The sequence below is a fragment of the Cherax quadricarinatus genome, chromosome 18 (assembly GCF_038502225.1).
Source record: "Cherax quadricarinatus isolate ZL_2023a chromosome 18, ASM3850222v1, whole genome shotgun sequence".
NCBI lineage: Eukaryota > Metazoa > Arthropoda > Malacostraca > Decapoda > Parastacidae > Cherax > Cherax quadricarinatus.
Window position 1 is genome coordinate 21,025,713 of NC_091309.1, and position 21,555 is coordinate 21,047,267.

The following is a 21,555-nucleotide window of genomic DNA, read 5'->3' on the forward strand; positions in this document are numbered from 1 at the left end:
GGTGGACAAGCAATGACAGGGATGGTGGACAAGCAATGACAGGGATGGTGGACAAGCAATGACAGGGATGGTGGACAAGCAATGACAGGGATGGTGGACAAGCAATGACAGGGACGGTGGACAAGCAATGACAGGGACGGTGGACAAACAATGACAGGGATGGTGGACAAGCAATGACAGGGATGGTGGACAAGCAATGACAGGGATGGTGGACAAGCAATGACAGGGATGGTGGACAAGCAATGACAGAGATGGTGGACAAGCAATGACAGGGATGGTGGACAAGCAATGACAGGGATGGTGGACAAACAATGGCATGGATGGTGGACAAGCAATGACAGGGATGGTGGACAAGCTATGACAGGGATGGTGGACAAGCAATGACAGGGATGGTGGACAAGCAATGACAGGGATGGTGGACAAGCTATGACAGGGATGGTGGACAAGCAATGACAGGGATGGTGGACAAGCTATGACAGGGATGGTGGACAAGCAATGGCAGGGATGGTGGACAAGCTATGACAGGGATGGTGGAGAAGCTATGACAAGGATGGTGGACAAGCAATGACAGGGATGGTGGACAAGCAATGACAGGGATGGTGGACAAGCAATGACAGGGATGGTGGACAAGCTATGACAGGGATGGTGGACAAGTAATGACAGGGATGGTGGACAAGCTATGACAGGGATGGTGGGCAAGTAATGACAGGGATGGTGGACAAGTAATGACAGGGATGGTGGACAAGCTATGACAGGGATGGTGGGCAAGTAATGACAGGGATGGTGGACAAGTAATGACAGGGATGGTGGACAAGCAATGACAGGGATAGTGGACAAGCAATGACAGGGATGGTGGGCAAGTAATGACAGGGATGGTGGACAAGTAATGACAGGGATGGTGGACAAGCTATGACAGGGATGGCCGACAAGTAATGACAGGGATGGTGGACAAGTAATGACAGGGATGGTGGACAAGCTATGACAGGGATGGCGGACAAGTAATGATAGGGATGGTGGACAAGTAATGACAGGGATGGTGGACAAGTAATGACAGGGATGGTGGACAAGCTATGACAGGGATGGCGGACAAGTAATGATAGGGATGGTGGACAAGTAATGACAGGGATGGTGGACAAGTAATGACAGGGATGGTGGACAAGCTATGACAGGGATGGCGGACAAGTAATGACAGGGATGGTGGACAAGTAATGACAGGGATGATGGACAAGCTATGACAGGGATGGCGGACAAGTAATGACAGGGATGGTGGACAAGTAATGACAGGGATGGTTGACAAGCAATGACAGGGATGGTGGGCAAGTAATGATAGGGATGGTGGACAAGTAATGACAGGGATGGTGGACAAGTAATGACAGGGATGGTGGACAAGCTATGACAGGGATGGCGGACAAGTAATGATAGGGATCGTGGACAAGTAATGACAGGGATGGTGGACAAGTAATGACAGGGATGGTGGACAAGCTATGACAGGGATGGCGGACAAGTAATGACAGGGATGGTGGACAAGTAATGACAGGGATGATGGACATGCTATGACAGGGATGGCGGACAAGTAATGACAGGGATGGTGGACAAGTAATGACAGGGATGGTGGACAAGCAATGACAGGGATGGTGGGCAAGTAATGACAGGGATGGTGGACAAGCAATGACAGGGATGGTGGACATGTAATGGGGGGAGGGGAGGGAGAGTTGCTGCAGATGTCTCACAATTTGAGGTGCCTCGCCGCGACCGATGAAGAGCTCTTGATCAAAGGCATCTAAGTTACCCTTGTTTTCGAACCGAACCTGATTACCTCGCGTTTCTCCAGGCGCCACACGAGTGCCACCGGGTTTAGCGCTCCCCATTAATATAATACTCATCACTGCCTTTGTGTGAGGGTAGATGAGAGAGTGGAGCTCCAGCTGCCGGACCCTGCCTCTTGGCTACTTATCCAGGTGGAAGTACACAGGTACACTTAACCGGTGTTTGGTCCAATGACTGAAGATATCGACTCCAGGCTTAGGGACTGATTACCTCATTCTACTCATCTTTCACCGTTCTTCTCTGTACTGGACTGAAGAAGCCACTGACTGGCCAAACGTTTCCTCAGTAAAGATTCCCAAATGCTGCACAAGTGTATCATTCTTCATGACTCAAGAAATCGTAATGACACGATTGCAAACAAACCATACCCCCGGCCGGGATTGAACCCGCGGTCATAGAGTTTTGAGACTCTATGACCGCGGGTTCAATCCCGGCCGGGGGTATGGTATCATTCTTCAATTTTTTTTTTACACCATTACATCACATATTTCTAATTACTTTGCAAAGTGTAATCACACAAGCGTGATTACCTGTGAGGGACTGCCTATGTGATTACCTGTGTGTTTGTGAATACAGAACGACAAGGCTGTTGGTGCTGTCTCTTCAGTGACATGCAACAACATGTATGGTTGTCAGTGATTATAACAGTGATGATCTTACAATCTCGTTCCTGTAGTGTAATGAACTCTTTTCTACTATTGTCTCTTCCTTCCTCCTGAAGGTTCTAAGAGGGTTTCTGTAGCTAAGGAAAATTTATATTTCTTTTTATGATGTAGTTATCATGTCTGTCTTTTCCCAGCAACCAAGAGAGGCATTTCCAGCGTCTTCAGTCTTCATAAAATTCTCAGTACTGGGAGCCGTTTTATAGCACCTCCTAGTACTACTACTGCTACTACTACCACAACTGCTACTACTACCACAACTGCTACTACTATTACTACTACCACCACCACCAACACTACTATTTCTGCTAAAAAAAATATCGCAGTAAAACTACACTATAATTTTTTGCACCAAAACTTAAAAATCTTACATAACCTTCCAAAAATTAACTAACTATAATTTACCTTAATCATAACAAACGTATCTAAAATTGACCTAAACTAGTTAGTATTATTAATCAATATATATATATATATATATATATCTATATATATATATATATATATATATATATATATATATATATATATATACCACCACTAGAGCTGTCCTGGGGACCCTCATCCTCAGAGAAAAGAATAAACTTGCTTAAGGGAAAACTCAAGGTCGATCAATTAGGAAGAACTCATTTAAAATTAAGTCCTTTCTAAAATTTTCTCTTATACGTTTAAAGATATATATTTTTTAATTTATCTTAATGTAAAAATTAATAATTTTGTACCAAAGGAACTTAGAAACTTACCTAATCTTATTATAACAATCGTAATTTAATTTAGACTAATCCAACTAAATATATTTTAGACAACTTTACAATAATTTAATAATAAACAATGAAATTTATTTTTATCGTAAGGTTCAGAATGATTTTTGCAAAAAATATTGCATACATAAATTTTCGCTTGCCTTATTAAACAAAAAAAAGCGTTGCTATTTAAGGCAAAATGCAAGTTTTACCTATTCGGCACGACTATATATATATATATATATATATATATATATATATATATATATATATATATATATATATATATATATATATATATATATATATGGGACGGGTGTTGCTGGGAACAAAGAGGGTGGTGGACACTTGCGCATGGCGATGGTCGTTTCCTATATATGGTGACCCATATCAGCTGCCGGGACTAGTTTTTCTCGGCTGCATATTAGCCGAAAAACACGGCATCGAACCCTGCAATCTACACCTCCAGCTGGACAAAAAATACATTGACTGAGAAATAATGAGCGGGTGTTGGTGGGACGATGATAACTCTTCCATCATTATACCATACTGAGAGAGGAGTAAGTTAGCCTGTGTAGCCAGAGAAGGTGCGGCTAATGTTTTGACGTCGCCGTGGTGTGTTTAGCAAGTATTTCTTCGTCACCGAAATATAATTGGTAGATTTGTCTTCACCACGGAACGTTGGTTAATGTGGTTGATGTTTTCTTGTCACTCAGAATGTTCAGGCACTGTCTCATCACCAAATAAAGTTAGTTAATGTTTGCTAATCACCACAGAACGTTGCTTAATGTTTCCTAGTGACCAAAGAATGCTTAGTTAATGGCTTCTTGGAGTCACAGTATAATGGGTAATAGTTTCTCGTCAATACATGACGTTGGATAAATATTTCGTTACTGTAATCAGAGAAGAATTCAAAATTGTTCCCTAAAATAAGCCATTCAGAACTTATTCCCCACAATAATACCTCTGATATTTTTTTGGGGTCACCATAAGTGTTGGAAAACACTTCTTAATAACTGCTGATGGTTTCATCCCTATACGACGGCTGATATTTATTCTATTTTTGATAATTATTCTATTTTTGTAACGATACGTACCATCGATCTCGGCCCGTGAGAGGGGTTTCCAATCTATGTTTTTTTTATTCTTTCCATCATATCTGTCTCCCTAATTCTTTTTCTTCTTAATCCTTCCCCGTGAACTCTCTCTTAATTAATCCTTCCCTCCCTCCTCAATTCCTCCCGGCTTCTCTCAGCCAGTGTGTGCCGGATGTCAGCACAAAACTCTAAGGGTTCTCCTATTCACTTTTAACTAACATTTAGGGTCCCACAGTGTATCTCTAATTGATTATACGGTTTAAAACATGCTAGAACCCAATAGTTACTCAGCAGGTTGAACACACATGGTTATGAACACGCCAGAACCCAATAGTTACTCAGCAGGTTGAACATACGTGGTTATGAACACACCAGAACCCAATAATTACTCAGCAGGTTGAACACACAAGGTTATGAACACACCAGAACCCAATAGTTACTCAGCAGGTTGAACACACATGGTTATGAACACACCGGAACCCAATAGTTACTCAGCAGGTTGAACACACATGGTTATGAACACACCAGAACCCAATAGTTACTCAGCAGGTTGAACACACATGGTTATGAACACACCAGAACCCAATAGTTACTCAGCAGGTTGAACACACATGGTTATGAACACACCAGAACCCAATAGTTACTCAGCAGGTTGAACACACATGGTTATGAACACACCAGAACCCAATAGTTACTCAGCAGGTTGAACACACATGGTTATGAACACACCAGAACCCAATAGTTACTCAGCAGGCTGTCACTGCAGAAATCGTCGCCACAAATACCGTCAAAAATCAATGGTCATCTCATTCCATAATTCAATCTGAATATTGTAGCCTAGTCAGAGGTCTTACTGGACACTGATCTACGGTGAAGTGCTGCTTCTCCGTTGTCTCTGTTGGACTGGGCAGTTACGGTAAAAATTCTGCGCAGCAGTTCACTCATTTAAAGTCCACTTAAACTTAGCCAGTGTTCCGCCTGGGTGTTAGTGGATAGACGACAGGTAGACAGTTTTGAAATTTGAAGAGCGCTTTGATAGTGCACGTTATACACCATTTTTGCAATAAAGCATGTACTAAGAAAAACAAGATAAAATTAATAAAAACTACTATCATGAATAAAACCACTATCAAGAAATTAACACGGTTAATTTAAGCAACATTAAACCCATCGAACTATTTATAATTACTATAGATGAGAAAGACCTGGGTCGTGGACTAGCTGTTAAACTGTTGCAAAGTCAGCTGCATGTGACTGTGGGTGGTATGTGTGCGCCTGATACTCAAGAGAGGATAGTCTGACAGTGACGCCTGTTGTTGAAAACCCGCGTTGTGCTGTTTGTTTCCTTCTTGTCTGTACAAGTCACCAGGCCTACCGCTTCCCAGGGACATCTCTGTGTATGTGGCCCGTGAAGTCAGTAAGACAGAAGTCTACTATAAGGAGAGCTCGTTATAGCAACTTTGTATTGGTTTCTGCCCGTTCATTTCCCGGGACACCAATATAACGCCACATCCTTGTCCCGCATGTGGAGACGAGTTAACCACTCTAGGATCTTCTGGACCACAGGGCGAACAGAAACATACTAGTGGACCAGGACAGAACACGTTGGGAATCTACAGTTAACCGAAATCCAACTAACCCAGCAATCAGACTGAGGAGTGGTATGCAGTGGATGTTAGTGGGTAGTAGGGCAGAAGGGAAGCTAGTGAAGTGATTCAGACTTACCTCTTGAGGAAGTTGGTGTACTCTGCCTGGCGTATGAGTCCCGTCCTCATCATGATGGTCTGGAAGCACTTGCGGTCGATGGCATAAAGCTTGCATCCCGTGGCGGCTGCAGTGTACGAGACACGGGGTTACACCAGGGTATTGTCTTACTGCTACTAGTGGTGGTACCAAGGGCACTAATAACATGTATGGAATACTGCGCTAAAAATTATGCAAACATATTAAATGTGCTGAAATTTTATATAATTTTAGAGTTACAATTATACAGAAATAATAGATCTGAGTATTTAGAAAAGAAATTTTAAAGATATTTTAACATGTACTACATGAATAATATATATGTACTGCATAGATATAAATAAGTCAATCCATAATCATATAATAAAAACTTTCACAATACGTACGCAGGCTTGGGTGTCAACTCACCAAGCCACCTACCCCAAAACCCAGCTCTGTAGGTGGTTGTGCTAATTGCACAAGACAACAGGTATGCGCCCCAGTATCCTACCTGCCCTAAGGGCAACCACTCTACGTCTCTCTAGTTTAATAAGGTACAAACATGATTACTTTACCTATCGACATATTGCCTGCTGCCAACACATGAAAGCCTCATTGTTTATGTTATTGAGCTCACGCAGTGTAGCCAACATCCATCCAGAGACAGATACCATATTGAAAATATACCTTAGCTACAGGACTACGAAGATCTTCGATATGATTGCTGGTTAAACATCACTGGTTGCTACGTGAGAGGCAGGGTTACAGCGAGATGCTGATATGTATTCTAGTAAAGCTATACATACCTAGCTAAGTAGTGCCATTCTTTATCACCAAGAAATATTATCCAAGCTACATGTGAATCACAAGATTACTATACGAGCATATGTGCAGATTTTATTGGTAGAATGCAGACCTATTTGAAATCTCAAGAGACTTCTGTCTAGTATCTATATTAATGTCCAGACAAATAAGTCTGCCGGGAGGAGAACTCTTGTGCAGTTATTTCTCAGTGGGAAGAGGACAAAAAAAATCTGGTATCAGGTGAAATGGCTTTGAAATTCGAATACTTTAAATCAAAGCTCGACAGAGATACTGACAGAGCAATGTCACAGGAATGAACTGTCTCAACTACTATTTAAGAAAAAGCTGACTTACTTGGGACCCAATGTGCGTCTAAGACAAAAGTCCCAACTCCATAAAGACCCTCCATGGTTAGTTGCAATAACCAACAATTTGTAAGTTGATTCGAGAAGATTTTTAAACCTCAAATAATTAGAAAAAATACTGTGATGGGACAAGATCAGTACAAGACTACTACTAACATGGTTGTACTGACAGGAAAGCATTGCTTCTCACTGATCTCTATCAACTGTAAATATCACAGAATAAAAAGGGTAGTCTTCGTGTTAGGAACGTAATATATACCAGTCCGCGAAGACACTGTGAGTGAAGGGGCTGGACAGCAGTTACACACCAGTATCACTGCTGCACTTTAATAATTAATATGGATATAATTCAAATTAATATAGATTAAGAAACGATGGCTATGATGAAGTTTTCTTATTCGAAGAGCACCTTGACCTAGAAGCATCTGGAATCTCAGGATTCATTCTATACTTTACATGGTCGATCTCCGTGTAATTTTTGAGGCTGTTGTGTCTGAATGTCACTCTACCAATAATTACAGGATGGTTGCACTCTAACCTTTCTGGATACAAAAATGAAGACATGCCTATCAATTACCAATATGTGGTTATATCTACCTGAGGCAAGTCATAGAGGGCTACATTTGCAGCCAATAAAACAAGAGATCTGAATACACCAAGACTTGTGAAAATTAGAGATAAAACTCAACGATGAAGTGAATACCTGAGAGAGACTGACTACAATGACTGTAAGAATCACGTATAAAAATCTTGTTTTCAATGCAATCAAGAAATTCCTGAGTTGAAATGCATCTCGTACTTGATCGATAACAATCGCTGCAAATCTCCGGGTCACAATTTTGATCCCATCTTTAGTATCCATTCCTCTTTGATGTACAATCTACCTGGGTCTGAAGGACCTTTACTATCTCAAGGTATGGAAGATCCATGAAAGGTGACTTTTCGAGTCTTGAGTCGTTCCATTTAAACCTATAATTCAAACAGAACCTTGAAAAGAATAGTTCATATCTGTAGATTTACAGTGCAAAAGCTGAACACAGAAAACAGCAACGTGATGAATAACAAAAAAAAAAAATAGATAATAAAACAATGAACACCAGACTGGAAGGAAGGAGCTGGAGAAAGTGAGCATATTTATATATCCGGGAGTGGATATGTTAGCAGAGGGAGTCTATGAAAGACGAAGTGAACTACAGAAGCGACGAAGGGAGAATTGTGGGTGAGTGTTGAGGAAACTGTGGGGAGAAATAAGTTTCAATGAAAGCAAAAACCCCTCAAAGGAGGTTCCTTGACGCTGGTGAGGGGCTCTTGATATAGGGAATTGGATCTGTGCTCTGCTCCCTGAATTAAGCCTGACTACCTTCCATCCCCCCCCCCACATGCGATGTATAATCCTACAGGCTTAGCGCTCCCCCCACGATTATAATAACATGAAAGTTAAAATGCGTAAAGCACCAGAGTATAACTGTAGCAATGTTTATGTGGGTGTGAGACATGAGGTTTTAAGCGTTGCAACAAGTATGTGGGGGGGGGGGGGCAACGGAGGTATGTTTAAGAGTAATGTGTGGTGTGAATATTATGCAAATAATTCGGACGGAATGTAGATATTAGAAGACTTTTGTGAGGTTATGAGAGGTATTTAGTGAGGATAGAGCAGAATAAAATGCCAAGAGGGCGTATAAATCTGAGGTTTCCACCCCCAGGTATGGTTCACCCCTGGAAAGGTTGGACGTAAACAAGTAGTTTTCAAATCTGAAGAACACTGGGAACGAGCTGAGGGAGGTTGTGAAGGAGGTTTTAAGTGGTACGGGCTTAAACATCCAGCAGGCGTGCGTGAGCGTGTTAAATCTTACTTAGTGGAGACAAGTGGAATTTTAGAATTTGAATCCTGTTGGAATGTGAGCAAGGTAACATTTATGAAAAGATTCAGTGAAACTAATTAGCCAGACTCGAGTCCTGGAGGTGGTAAGTACAGTAATTACACTTTGGAGGGGTGGGAATGTTGCAGTACGGAGGGTCCTTTAAATTGTAATGCCTGCACACTTCTAAAAAGAGAGCTACTGAATGAATGGCAGTGAATGTTACATTTATCAGGTCACCCTACCCTGGTAAAAGACAGTGGATGATTTAAACACTAAAGTTTTGCACAAAGCCACCCACCTGATGCAACATGTGAGCATTATCAGCAGTAAAACATTGGTACTACCCTTCAGACATCACTTCATCAGAAATCATTCCTTCCTCGACTGACCTTGTGTGGAATACTCAATAAAAAGATATCCAGGCAATCATTCCAACTGATCAAATGAAAGCCCTGGCTTACATTTGGGTCGAACCTCCCTATACCCTATATGGATGTTATCTATAAAAGCTAAAATTCCAGAGGCCTTTGTTTTAAAATTAACAAAATGAACAAAGGCAGGATAACTACTCATATGCTGCTAAGTACCTCTACGTATTACCATTCTTGATATTTAGAACCTAGAGGAGAGAAGAGAGACCAAGAGACGTGTAAGAGGATCTTACCTTTGATGGTGGCCGTTCTCTTGCAGTTGTAGAGGATAGCCAGCTCGCCGAATACCTTGCCAGGTGACATGTGACATAGTAGCTTGCCCTCCTTGCTCACCTCCACTTTACCCTCTGTAAGGTAAAACACGCAAGTGTTAATATTTCGCAAAAAAAAAAACATTACTATTGTGTTTCACAAAAATGACACATGGCATATAAAAACGAAAATAAGCCCAAGTGTTAATGTGAAAATATGTAAGTACTTTTAGACCTAGGTTTAAACCTCCTAGGTTATTGCTATCTATACAGAAACATTTCTCCGCGATGTGATACCATGTCAACTCCTCCCACAGCCGTGATAACACAACGTTAAAAACAAACTTCACACTAGTAGCCAGTAGCCTATATGATTCCCACTTATTTCAGGTAGATTATGCACGGGCATTAACTATCCATCCCCAACACTACACCAACACTACTAGAATGCTTCTAAAATCATTTTTATAATTTTAATTTTTGAAATTATACATTCTCAAGTGGTTTTTCATAAGTAAACATAGATTAAGACGTTCTAAAAGAACGGTTCACAATGCATGTGGCAAACTTCAGACATACACAAACTGCTGCTTCGGGTTCATCCTCAACCGCCAAATTACGATTTGTTCTCCCTCGCTCCATACACTGGCCTGTTTTATTACTCTGCTTATTGCTGGCAAAAACAGGCTGACCTATGAGGTCATTAACCAGTACGGTCTGACCTGCATCAAGGCCACGGGGAAGACCATCCACCAAACCGTCAAAAGGGAATAAATCGGACGCTATTTGTAAGAGGTTTACTGCTGCAAGTTAACGTTCAATAGCAAATAACCACAAAAAGAACAAATGGCTCTACGTTGTGGGTTTCACCCACATACTGCTGCCTCCCATTCACTCTTTAATGCCTAAGCATCAAGGAAAGTACTTGCTTTTAAGTTACCTTCGCCTTACGTGAAACTATTTTTGAGTGCCCATGTAGGTATATGCCCACTGGCGGTGGTTAAAAATACTGATCCTGGAAAAAATATGGTACACTCAGGATGGTGAAGGTGATGGTGGAGTGGTGGTGGTGGTTGGGCAGCCCACGATATCTTATTAATATATGATAGAGTGAAGCAAACTAGAAAGGAAAGTACACACATGCCTCGATCACAAAGTCTCTCTCTCGCTCTCTCTCTCTCTCACACACACACACACACACACACACACACACACACACACACACACACACACACACACACACACACACACACACACGCACACACACACACAAGCACACAAAGGATAACACTCTCTGAACGTTAATAGTTAAATTGACTTTAAAAACTGAAGCGATCATTTTGTCGAATTGTTATCTAAACAGTTTCAACTTAATCAGTCGTGGACAGCAAGGTGAAGCTGCTTGTTGTTAGCGCATTCGTCATGGTAAAATCACCCGACACCCATGAGAGAAGTGTGGCAAAATGGTTATCTAAAGACTTTGTAATTTTGGGATAGCCTCGTGGCGGTGTACAGCAGAACGACAGCTAACTTGCCACGACTCGGTGGTCTGTGAGTGTGGTTTTGCACAATGCTCGCCAATGGTTAGTAAAGGGGTCGAGGTGTGTCAAGTCGGGTACCTCATGACCTCAAAGAGACCCGAAACTTGATAAGACACAAAAACCCGTCATTCTGATGTCAGAAGTGGGAGTGTGAGACTACCTATTTATAGCTACGACAGACGTGTGTTATGTGGTACTTTATAACAAGAAGACTCAAACAAGACCAATTTTTTCAAGGTATTTCCGTACTTGTGTGTATATGGATTGATAGATATTTGCCAGATATATCATGGCAAGCAAATTTTAATTTTTTGCACCAAACATAATATAGCAACCTAGATTAACTGAAATTTATGCAACCTATCCAAACCTTTTGTAACCTTAATTTAAGGTCATCATAAATTTTGTCAGTATTAAACGTAAATGAAATGTTTAGACTGATTTCCGCAGTCCTAGAGAAAAAAAAATCGATGGTTTCTTTGGGGAAACTAATATTGCTTTACAAGCCAAGTACGCCTTTTTTCACTTAAAAATGGTGTGTGTGCTCACTCATATGGGGTTGCAGGGGTCGATTCACAGCTCCAGCATGTGTGTGTGTGTTTAACATCACAAATTAAAAAAATACTTGGTATTAATTACCGATTTTGACCAAATATTTTTTGGGAGTTCGAACATTGTATAAACTACGCGGCTGATATACCTCGATACACAACAACTAGATCGATCTCTAATTTTTATCCGTCCATCTTAGCTTTCTCCCTCCCAATCTCTTCCCCAATCCCTCTCCTCCCAATCCCTGCTCCCCTAGCAGCTGCCCAGGTTTCAGTCACCATTGCCAAACAATAACCAGCAAGTGACTCCTCCACAAGTTACGAAATCAATTGTGTGATTAATGGACTCGCTGGCCTACATACACACCCTGTATCCTGTGTCCGTCGAGTTAACTAATCCAACCCTGTAATTATAAATGTGTGTATGAGTTTTGAGAGAGACTGGCGGTCCAGTGGGCTTTCAGGACTAACTTCTTTTGTGATCTTAATACTCACAGCTTTTAAAAATACATTTTAACAATTGTAACGTATCGTTTAACTATAATTTACAGCAATGGAGTAATTTAAATTAGCTCTGGATGAAACGAAGCTTCGCTATGTAACTGCAAGTGCTGTTTGGTGTGTATGTGACTGTGAGGAGAGAGGTCTTTGTTTGATGTATGTCACTAATGTAACCAGTGTTTGATGTGTTGCTAGTGTAACCAGTGTTTGATGTGTTGCTAGTGTAACCAGTGTTTGATGTGTTGCTAGTGTAACCAGTGTTTGATGTGTGTTACTAATGTAACCAGTGTTTGATGTGTGTTACTAATGTAACCAGTGTTTGATGTGTTATTAGTGTAACCAGTGTTTGATGTGTTATTAGTGTAACCAGTGTTTGATGTGTGTTACTAGTGTAACCAGTGTTTGATGTCTGTTACTAGTGTAACTAGTGCTTGATGTGTTACTAGTGTAACCAGTGTCTGATGTGTGTTACTAGTGTAACCAGTGTTTGATGTGTGTTACTAGTGTAACCAGTGTTTGATGTGTGTTACTAGTGTAACCAGTGATTGATGTGTTACTAGTGTAACCAGTGTTTGATGTGTGTTACTAGTGTAACCAGCGTTTGATGTGTTACTAGTGTAACCAGTGTTTGATGTGTTACTAGTGTAACCAGTGTTTGATGTGTGTTACTAATGTAACCAGTGTTTGATGTGTGTTACTAGTGGAACCAGTATTTGATGTGTGTTACTAATGCAACCAGTGTTTGATGTGTGTTACTAGTGTAACCAGTGTTTGATGTGTGTTACTAGAGTAACCAGTGTTTGATGTGTGTTACTAGTGAAACCAGTGTTTGATGTGTGTTACTACTGTAACCAGTGTTTGATGTGTGTTACTAGTGTAACCAGTGATTGATGTGTGTTACTAGTGTAACCAGTGTGTGATGTGTGTTACTAGTGTAACCAGTGTTTGATGTGTTACTAGTGTAACCAGTGTTTGATGTGTTACTAGTGTAACCAGTGTTTGATGTGTGTTACTAATGTAACCAGTGTTTGATGTGTGTTACTAGTGTAACCAGTATTTGATGTGTGTTACTAATGTAACCAGTGTTTGATGTGGGTTACTAGTGTAACCAGTGTTTGATGTGTGTTACTAGTGTAACCAGTGTTTGATGTGTGTTACTAGTGTAACCAGTGTTTGATGTGTTTTACTAGTGTAACCAGTGTTTGATGTGTTACTAGTGTAACCAGTGTTTGATGTGTGTTACTAGTGTAACCAGTGTTGGATGTGTGTTACTAGTGTAACCAATGTTTGATGTGTTTTACTAGTGTAACCAGTGTTTGATGTGTTACTAGTGTAACCAGTGTTTGATGTGTTACTAGTGTAACCAGTGTTTGATGTGTTACTAGTGTAACCAGTGTTTGATGTGTGTTACTAGTGTAACCAGTGTTTGATGTGTGTTACTAGTGTAACCAGTGTTTGATGTGTGTTACTAGTGTAACCAGTGTTGGATGTGTGTTACTAGTGTAACCAGTGTTTGATGTGTTTTACTAGTGTAACCAGTGTTTGATGTGTGTTACTAGTGTAACCAGTGTTTGATGTGTGTTACTAGTGTAACCAGTGTTTGATGCGTTACAAATGTAACCAGTTTTTGATGTGTTACTAGTGTAACCAATGTTTGATGTGTGTTACTAGCGTAACCAGTGTTTGATGTGTTACTAGTGTAACCAGTGTTTGATGTGTGTTATTAGTGTAACCAGTGTTTGATGTGTGTTACTAGTGTAACCAGTGTTTGATGTGTGTTACTAGTGTAACCTGTGTTTGATGTGTGTTACTAATGAAAACAGTGTTTTATGTGTGTTACTAGTGTAACCAGTGTTTGATGCGTGTTACTAGTGTAACAAGTGTTTGATGTGTTACTAGTGTAACCAGTGTTTGATGTGTGTTACTAGTGTAATCAGTGTTTGATGTGTGTTACTAGTGTAACCAGGGTTTGATGTGTGTTACTAATGTACCCAGTGTTTGATGTGTGTTACTAGTGTAACCAGTGTTTGATGTGTGTTACTAGTGTAACCAGTGTTTGATGTGTGTTACTAGTGTAACCAGTGTTTGATGTGTGTTACTAGTGTAACCAGTGTTTGATGTGTTACTAGTGTAAACAGTGTTTGATGTGTGTTACTAATGTAACCAGTGTTTGATGTGTGTTACTAGTGTAACCAGTGTTTGATGCGTGTTACTAGTGTAACCAGTGCTTGATGTGTGTTACTAGTGTAATCAGTGTTTGATGTGTGTTACTAGTGTAACCAGGGTTTGATGTGTGTTACTAATGTAACCAGTGTTTGATGTGTGTTACTAATGTAACCAGTGTTTGATGTGTTACTAGTGTAACCTGTGTTTGATGTGTGTTACTAGTGTAACCAATGTTTGATGTGTGTTACTAATGTAACCAGTGTTTGATGTGTGTTACTAGTGTAACCAGTGTTTGGTGTGTTACTAGTGTAACCTGTGTTTGATGTGTGTTACTAGTGTAACCAGTGTTTGATGAGTGTTACTAGTGTAACCAGTGTTTGATGTGTTAGTAGTGTAACCAGTGTTTGATGTGTTACTAGTGTAACCAGTGTTTGATGTGTGTTACTAGTGTAACCAGTGTTTGATGCGTGTTACTAGTGTAACCAGTGTTTGATGCGTGTTACTAGTGTAACCAGTGTTTGATGTGTTACTAGTGTAACCAGTGTTTGATGCGTGTTTCTAGTGTAACCAGTGTTTGATGTGTGTTACTAGTGTAACCAGTGTTTGATGTGTGTTACTAATGTAATCAGTGTTTGATGTGTTACTAATGTAACCAGTGTTTGATGAGTGTTACTAGTGTAACCAGTGTTCGATGTGTTACTAGTGTAACCAGTGTTTGATGTGTTACTAGTGTAACCAGTGTTTGATGTGTTACTAATGTAACCAGTGTTTGATGTGTGTTACTAGTGTAACCTGTGTTTGATGTGTTACTACTGTAACCTGTGTTTGATGCGTGTTACTAGTGTAACCAGTGTTTGATGTGTGTTACTAGTGTAACCAGTGTTTGATGCGTGTTACTAGTGTAACCAGTGTTTGATGTGTGTTACTAATGTAACCAGTGTTTGATGTGTGTTACTAATGTAACCAGTGTTTGATGTGTTACTAGTGTAACCTGTGTTTGATGTGTGTTACTAGTGTAACCAGTGTTTGATGTGTGTTACTAATGTAACCAGTGTTTGATGTGTGTTACTAGTGTAACCAGTGTTTGATGTGTTACTAGTGTAACCTGTGTTTGATGTGTGTTACTAGTGTAACCAGTGTTTGATGAGTGTTACTAGTGTAACCAGTGTTTGATGTGTTAGTAGTGTAACCAGTGTTTGATGTGTTACTAGTGTAACCAGTGTTTGATGTGTTACTAGTGTAACCAGTGTTTGATGCGTGTTACTAGTGTAACCAGTGTTTGATGCGTGTTACTAGTGTAACCAGTGTTTGATGTGTTACTAGTGTAACCAGTGTTTGATGCGTGTTACTAGTGTAACCAGTGTTTGATGTGTGTTACTAGTGTAACCAGTGTTTGATGTGTGTTACTAATGTAATCAGTGTTTGATGTGTTACTAATGTAACCAGTGTTTGATGTGAGTTACTAGTGTAACCAGTGTTTGATGTGTTACTAATGTAACCAGTGTTTGATGAGTGTTACTAGTGTAACCAGTGTTCGATGTGTTACTAGTGTAACCAGTGTTTGATGTGTTACTAGTGTAACCAGTGTTTGATGTGTTACTAATGTAACCAGTGTTTGATGTGTTACTAGTGTAACCTGTGTTTGATGTGTTACTAGTGTAACCTGTGTTTGATGCGTGTTACTAGTGTAACCAGTGTTTGATGTGTTACTAGTGTAACCAGTGTTTGATGCGTGTTACTAGTGTAACCAGTGTTTGATGTGTGTTACTAGTGTAACCAGTGTTTGATGTGTGTTACTAAAGTAACCAGTGTTTGATGTGTTACTAGTGTAACCTGTGTTTGATGTGTGTTACTAGTGTAACCAGTGTTTGATGTTTTACTAGTGTAACCAGTGTTTGATGTGTGTTACTAGTGTAACCAGTGTTTGATGTGTTACTAGTGTAACCAGTGTTTGATGTGTGTTGCTAGTGTAACCAGTGTTTGATGTGTTACTAGTGTAACCAGTGTTTGATGTGTTACTAGTGTAACCAGTGTTTGATGTGTTACTAGTGTAACCAGTGTTTGATGTGTGTTACTAGTGTAACCAGTGTTTGATGTGTGTTACTAGTGTAACCAGTGTTTGATGTGTTACTGGTGTAACCAGTGTTTGATGCGTGTTACTAGTGTAACCAGTGTTTGATGCGTGTTACTAGTGTAACCAATGTTTGATGTGTGTTACTAGTGTAACCAGTGTTTGATGTGTTACTAGTGTAACCAGTGTTTGATGTGTTACTAGTGTAACCAGTGTTTGATGTGTGTTACTAATGTAACCAGTGTTTGATGTGTGTTACTAGTGTAACCAGTGTTTGATGTTACTAGTGTAACCAGTGTTTGATGTGTATTACTAGTGTAACCAGTGTTTGATGTGTGTTACTAGTGTAACCAGTGTTTGATGCGTGTTACTAGTGTAACCAGTGTTTGATGTGTATTACTAGTGTATCCAGTGTTTGATGTGTTAGTAGTGTAACCAGTGTTTAATCTGTGTTACTAGTGCAACCAGTGTTTGATGTGTTACTAGTGTAACCAGTGTTTGATGTGTTACCAGTGTAACCAGTGTTTGATGTGTTACTAGTGTAACCAGTGTTTAATGCGTGTTACTAGTGTAACCAGTGTTTGATTTGTGTTACTAGTGTAACCAGTGTTTGATGTGTTACTAGTGTAACCTGTGTTTGATGTGTTACTAGTGTAACCAGTGTTTGATGTGTGTTACTAGTGTAACCAGTGTTTGATGTGTGTTACTAGTGTAACCAGTGTTTGATGCGTGTTACTAGTGTAACCAGTGTTTGATGTGTGTTACTAGTGTAACCAGTGTTTGATGTGTTACTAGTGTAACCTGTGTTTGATGTGTTACTAGTGTAACCAGTGTTTGGTGCGTGTTACTAGTGTAACCATTGTTTGATGTGTGTTTCTAGTGTAACCAGTGTTTGATGTGTTACTAGTGTAACCAGTGTTTGATGTGTGTTACTAGTGTAACTAGTGTTTGATGAGTGTTACTAGTGTAACCTGTGTTTGATGTGTGTTACTAGTGTAACCTGTGTTTGATGTGTGTTACTAGTGTAACCTGTGTTTGATGTGTTACTAGTGTAACCTGTGTTTGATGTGTGTTACTAGTGTAACCAGTGTTTGATGTGTGTTACTAGTGTAACCAGTGTTTGATGTGTGTTACTAGTGTAACCAGTGTTTGATGTGTGTTACTAGTGTAACCAGTGTTTGATGTGTGTTACTAGTGTAACCTGTGTTTGATGTTACTAGTGTAACAAGTGTTTGATGTGTGTTACTAGTGTAGCCTGTGTTTGATGTGTGTTACTAGTGTAACCAGTGTTTGATGTCAGTTACTAGTGTAACCTGTGTTACTAGTGTAACCAATGTTTGATGTGTTACTAGTGTAACCTGTTTTTGATGTGTTACTAGTGTAACCAGTTTGATGTGTTACTAGTGTAACCTGTGTTTGATGTGTGTTACTAGTGTAACCAGTGTTTGATGTGTGTTACTAGTGTAACCAGTGTTTGATGTGTGTTACTAGCGTAACCAGTTTGATGTGTTACTAGTGTAACCAGTGTTTGATGTGTTACTAGTGTAACCAGTGTTTGATGTGTGTTACTAATGTAACCAGTGTTTGATGTGTGTTACTAGTGTAACCAGTGTTTGATGTTACTAGTGTAACCAGTGTTTGATGTGTATTACTAGTGTAACCAGTGTTTGATGTGTGTTACTAGTGTAACCAGTGTTTGATGTGTGTTACTAGTGTAACCAGTGTTTGATGTGTGTTACTAGTGTAACCAGTGTTTGATGTGTGTTACTAGTGTAACCAGTGTTTGATGTGTGTTACTAGTGTAACCAGTGTTTGATGTGTGTTACTAGTGTAACCAGTGTTTGATGTGTGTTACTAGTGTAACCTGTGTTTGATGTGTGTTACTAGTGTAACCTGTGTTTGATGTGTGTTACTAGTGTAACCTGTGTTTGATGTGTGTTACTAGTGTAACCTGTGTTTTATGTGTTACTAGTGGAACCTGTGTTTGATGTGTGTTACTAGTGTAACCAGTGTTTGATGTGTGTTACTAGTGTAACCAGTGTTTGATGTGTGTTACTAGTGTAACCAGTGTTTGATGTGTGTTACTAGTGTAACCTGTGTTTGATGTTACTAGTGTAACCAGTGTTTGATGTGTGTTACTAGTGTAACCTGTGTTTGATGTGTGTTACTAGTGTAACCAGTGTTTGATGTGTGTTACTAGTGTAACCTGTGTTTGATGTGTTACTAGTGTAACCAATGTTTGATGTGTTACTAGTGTAACCTGTTTTTGATGTATTACTAGTGTAACCAGTTTGATGTGTTACTAGTGTAACCTGTGTTTGATGTGTGTTACTAGTGTAACCAGTGTTTGATGTGTGTTACTAGTGTAACCAGTGTTTGATGTGTGTTACTAGCGTAACCAGTGTTTGATGTGTTACTAGTGTAACCAGTGTTTGATGTGTTACTAGTGTAACCAGTGTTTGATGTGTTACTAGTGTAACCAGTGTTTGATGTGTGTTACTAATGTAACCAGTGTTTGATGTGTGTTACTAGTGTAACCAGTGTTTGATGTTACTAGTGTAACCAGTGTTTGATGTGTATTACTAGTGTAACCAGTGTTTGATGTGTGTTACTAAAGTAACCAGTGTTTGATGTGTGTTACTAGTGTAACCAGTGTTTGATGTGTGTTACTAGTGTAACCAGTGTTTGATGTGTGTTACTAGTGTAACCTGTGTTTGATGTGTGTTACTAGTGTAACCTGTGTTTGATGTGTGTTACTAGTGTAACCTGTGTTTTATGTGTTACTAGTGTAACCTGTTTGATGTGTGTTACTAGTGTAACCAGTGTTTGATGTGTGTTACTAGTGTAACCAGTGTTTGATGTGTGTTACTAGTGTAACCAGTGTTTGATGTGTGTTACTAGTGTAACCAGTGTTTGATGTGTGTTACTAGTGTAACCTGTGTTTGATGTTACTAGTGTAACCAGTGTTTGATGTGTGTTACTAGTGTAACCTGTGTTTGATGTGTGTTACTAGTGTAACCAGTGTTTGATGTGTGTTACTAGTGTAACCTGTGTTTGATGTGTTACTAGTGTAACCAATGTTTGATGTGTTACTAGTGTAACCTGTTTTTGATGTGTTACTAGTGTAACCAGTTTGATGTGTTACTAGTGTAACCTGTGTTTGATGTGTGTTACTAGTGTAACCAGTGTTTGATGTGTGTTACTAGTGTAACCAGTGTTTGATGTGTGTTACTAGCGTAACCAGTGTTTGATGTGTTACTAGTGTAACCAGTGTTTGATGTGTTACTAGTGTAACCAGTGTTTGATGTGTGTTACTAATGTAACCAGTGTTTGATGTGTGTTACTAGTGTAACCAGTGTTTGATGTTACTAGTGTAACCAGTGTTTGATGTGTATTACTAGTGTAACCAGTGTTTGATGTGTGTTACTAAAGTAACCAGTGTTTGATGTGTGTTACTAGTGTAACCAGTGTTTGATGTGTGTTACTAGTGTAACCAGTGTTTGATGTGTTACTAGTGTAACCAGTGTTTGATGTGTGTTACTAGTGTAACCAGTGTTTGATGTGTGTTACTAGTTTAACCAGTGTTTGATGTGTGTTACTAGTGTAACCAGTGTTTGATGTGTGTTACTAATGTAACCAGTGTTTGATGTGTGTTACTAATGTAACCAGTGTTTGATGTGTGTTACTAGTGTAACCAGTGTTTGATGTGTGTTACTAGTGTAACCAGTGTTTTATGTGTGTTACTAGTGTAACCAGTGTTTGATGTGTGTTACTAGTGTAACCAGTGTTTGATGTGTGTTACTAGTGTAACCAGTGTTTGATGTGTGTTACTAGTGTAACCAGTGTTTGATGTGTGTTACTAGTGTAACCAGTGTTTGATGTGTCTTACTAATGTAACTAGTGTTTGATGTGTGTTACTAGTGTAACCAGTGTTTGATGTGTGTTACTAGTGTAACCAGTGTTTGATGTGTGTTACTAAAGTAACCAGTGTTTGATGTGTTACTAGTGTAACCAGTGTTTGATGTGTGTTACTAGTGTAACCAGTGTTTGATGTGTTTTACTGGTGTAACCAGTGTTTGATGTGTGTTACTAATGTAACGAGTGTTTGATGTGTTACTAGTGTAACCAGTGTTTGATGTGTGTTACTAGTGTAACCAGTGTTTGATGTGTTTTACTAGTGTAACCAGTGTTTGATGTGTGTGTTACTAATGTAACCAGTGTTTGATGTGTTACTAGTGTAACCAGTGTTTGATGTGTGTTACTAGTGTAACCAGTGTTTGATGTGTGTTACTAGTGTAACCAGTGTTTGATGTGTGTTACTAATGTAACCAGTGTTTGATATTTTACTAGTGTAACCAGTGTTTGATGTGTGTTACTAGTGTAACCAGTGTTTGATGTGTGTTACTAGTGTAACCAGTGTTTGATGTGTTACTAGTGTAACCAGTGTTTGATGTGTGTTACTAGTGTAACCAGTGTTTGATGTGTTACTAGTGTAACCAGTGTTTGATGTGTGTTACTAGTGTAACCAGTGTTTGATGTGTGTTACTAGTGTAACCAGTGTTTGATGTGTGTTACTAGTGTAACCAGTGTTTGATGTGTGTTACTAGTGTAACCAGTGTTTGATGTGTGTTACTAATGTAACCAGTGTTTGATGTGTGTTACTAGTGTAACCAGTGTTTGATGTGTGTTACTAGTGTAACCAGTGTTTGATGTGTGTTACTAGTGTAACCAGTGTTTGATGTGTGTTACTAGTGTAACCAGTGTTTGATGTGTGTTACTAGTGTAACCAGTGTTTGATGTGTGTTACTAATGTAACTAGTGTTTGATGTGTGTTACTAGTGTAACCAGTATTTGATGTGTGTTACTAGTGTAACCAGTGTTTGATGTGTGTTACTAAAGTAACCAGTGTTTGATGTGTTACTAGTGTAACCAGTGTTTGATGTGTGTTACTAGTGTAACCA

At 39.5% G+C, this 21,555-nt stretch overlaps 1 protein-coding gene across 3 annotated transcripts in view; it reads right to left on the reverse strand.

The window, feature by feature from the left end:
- Positions 1 to 21,555, reverse strand: part of for (cGMP-dependent protein kinase for) — a 1,322,775-nt gene that overhangs the window by 172,451 nt on the left and 1,128,769 nt on the right. For all 3 annotated transcript variants that reach the window (XM_070086331.1, XM_053777365.2, XM_070086330.1), the window contains 2 exons: positions 9,747 to 9,860; positions 6,055 to 6,160 (listed from right to left, as the gene is read on the reverse strand). In XM_070086331.1, coding sequence (XP_069942432.1) covers positions 6,055 to 6,160; positions 9,747 to 9,860 — 220 coding nt within the window. The remainder of the gene's footprint in view (positions 1 to 6,054; positions 6,161 to 9,746; positions 9,861 to 21,555) is intronic.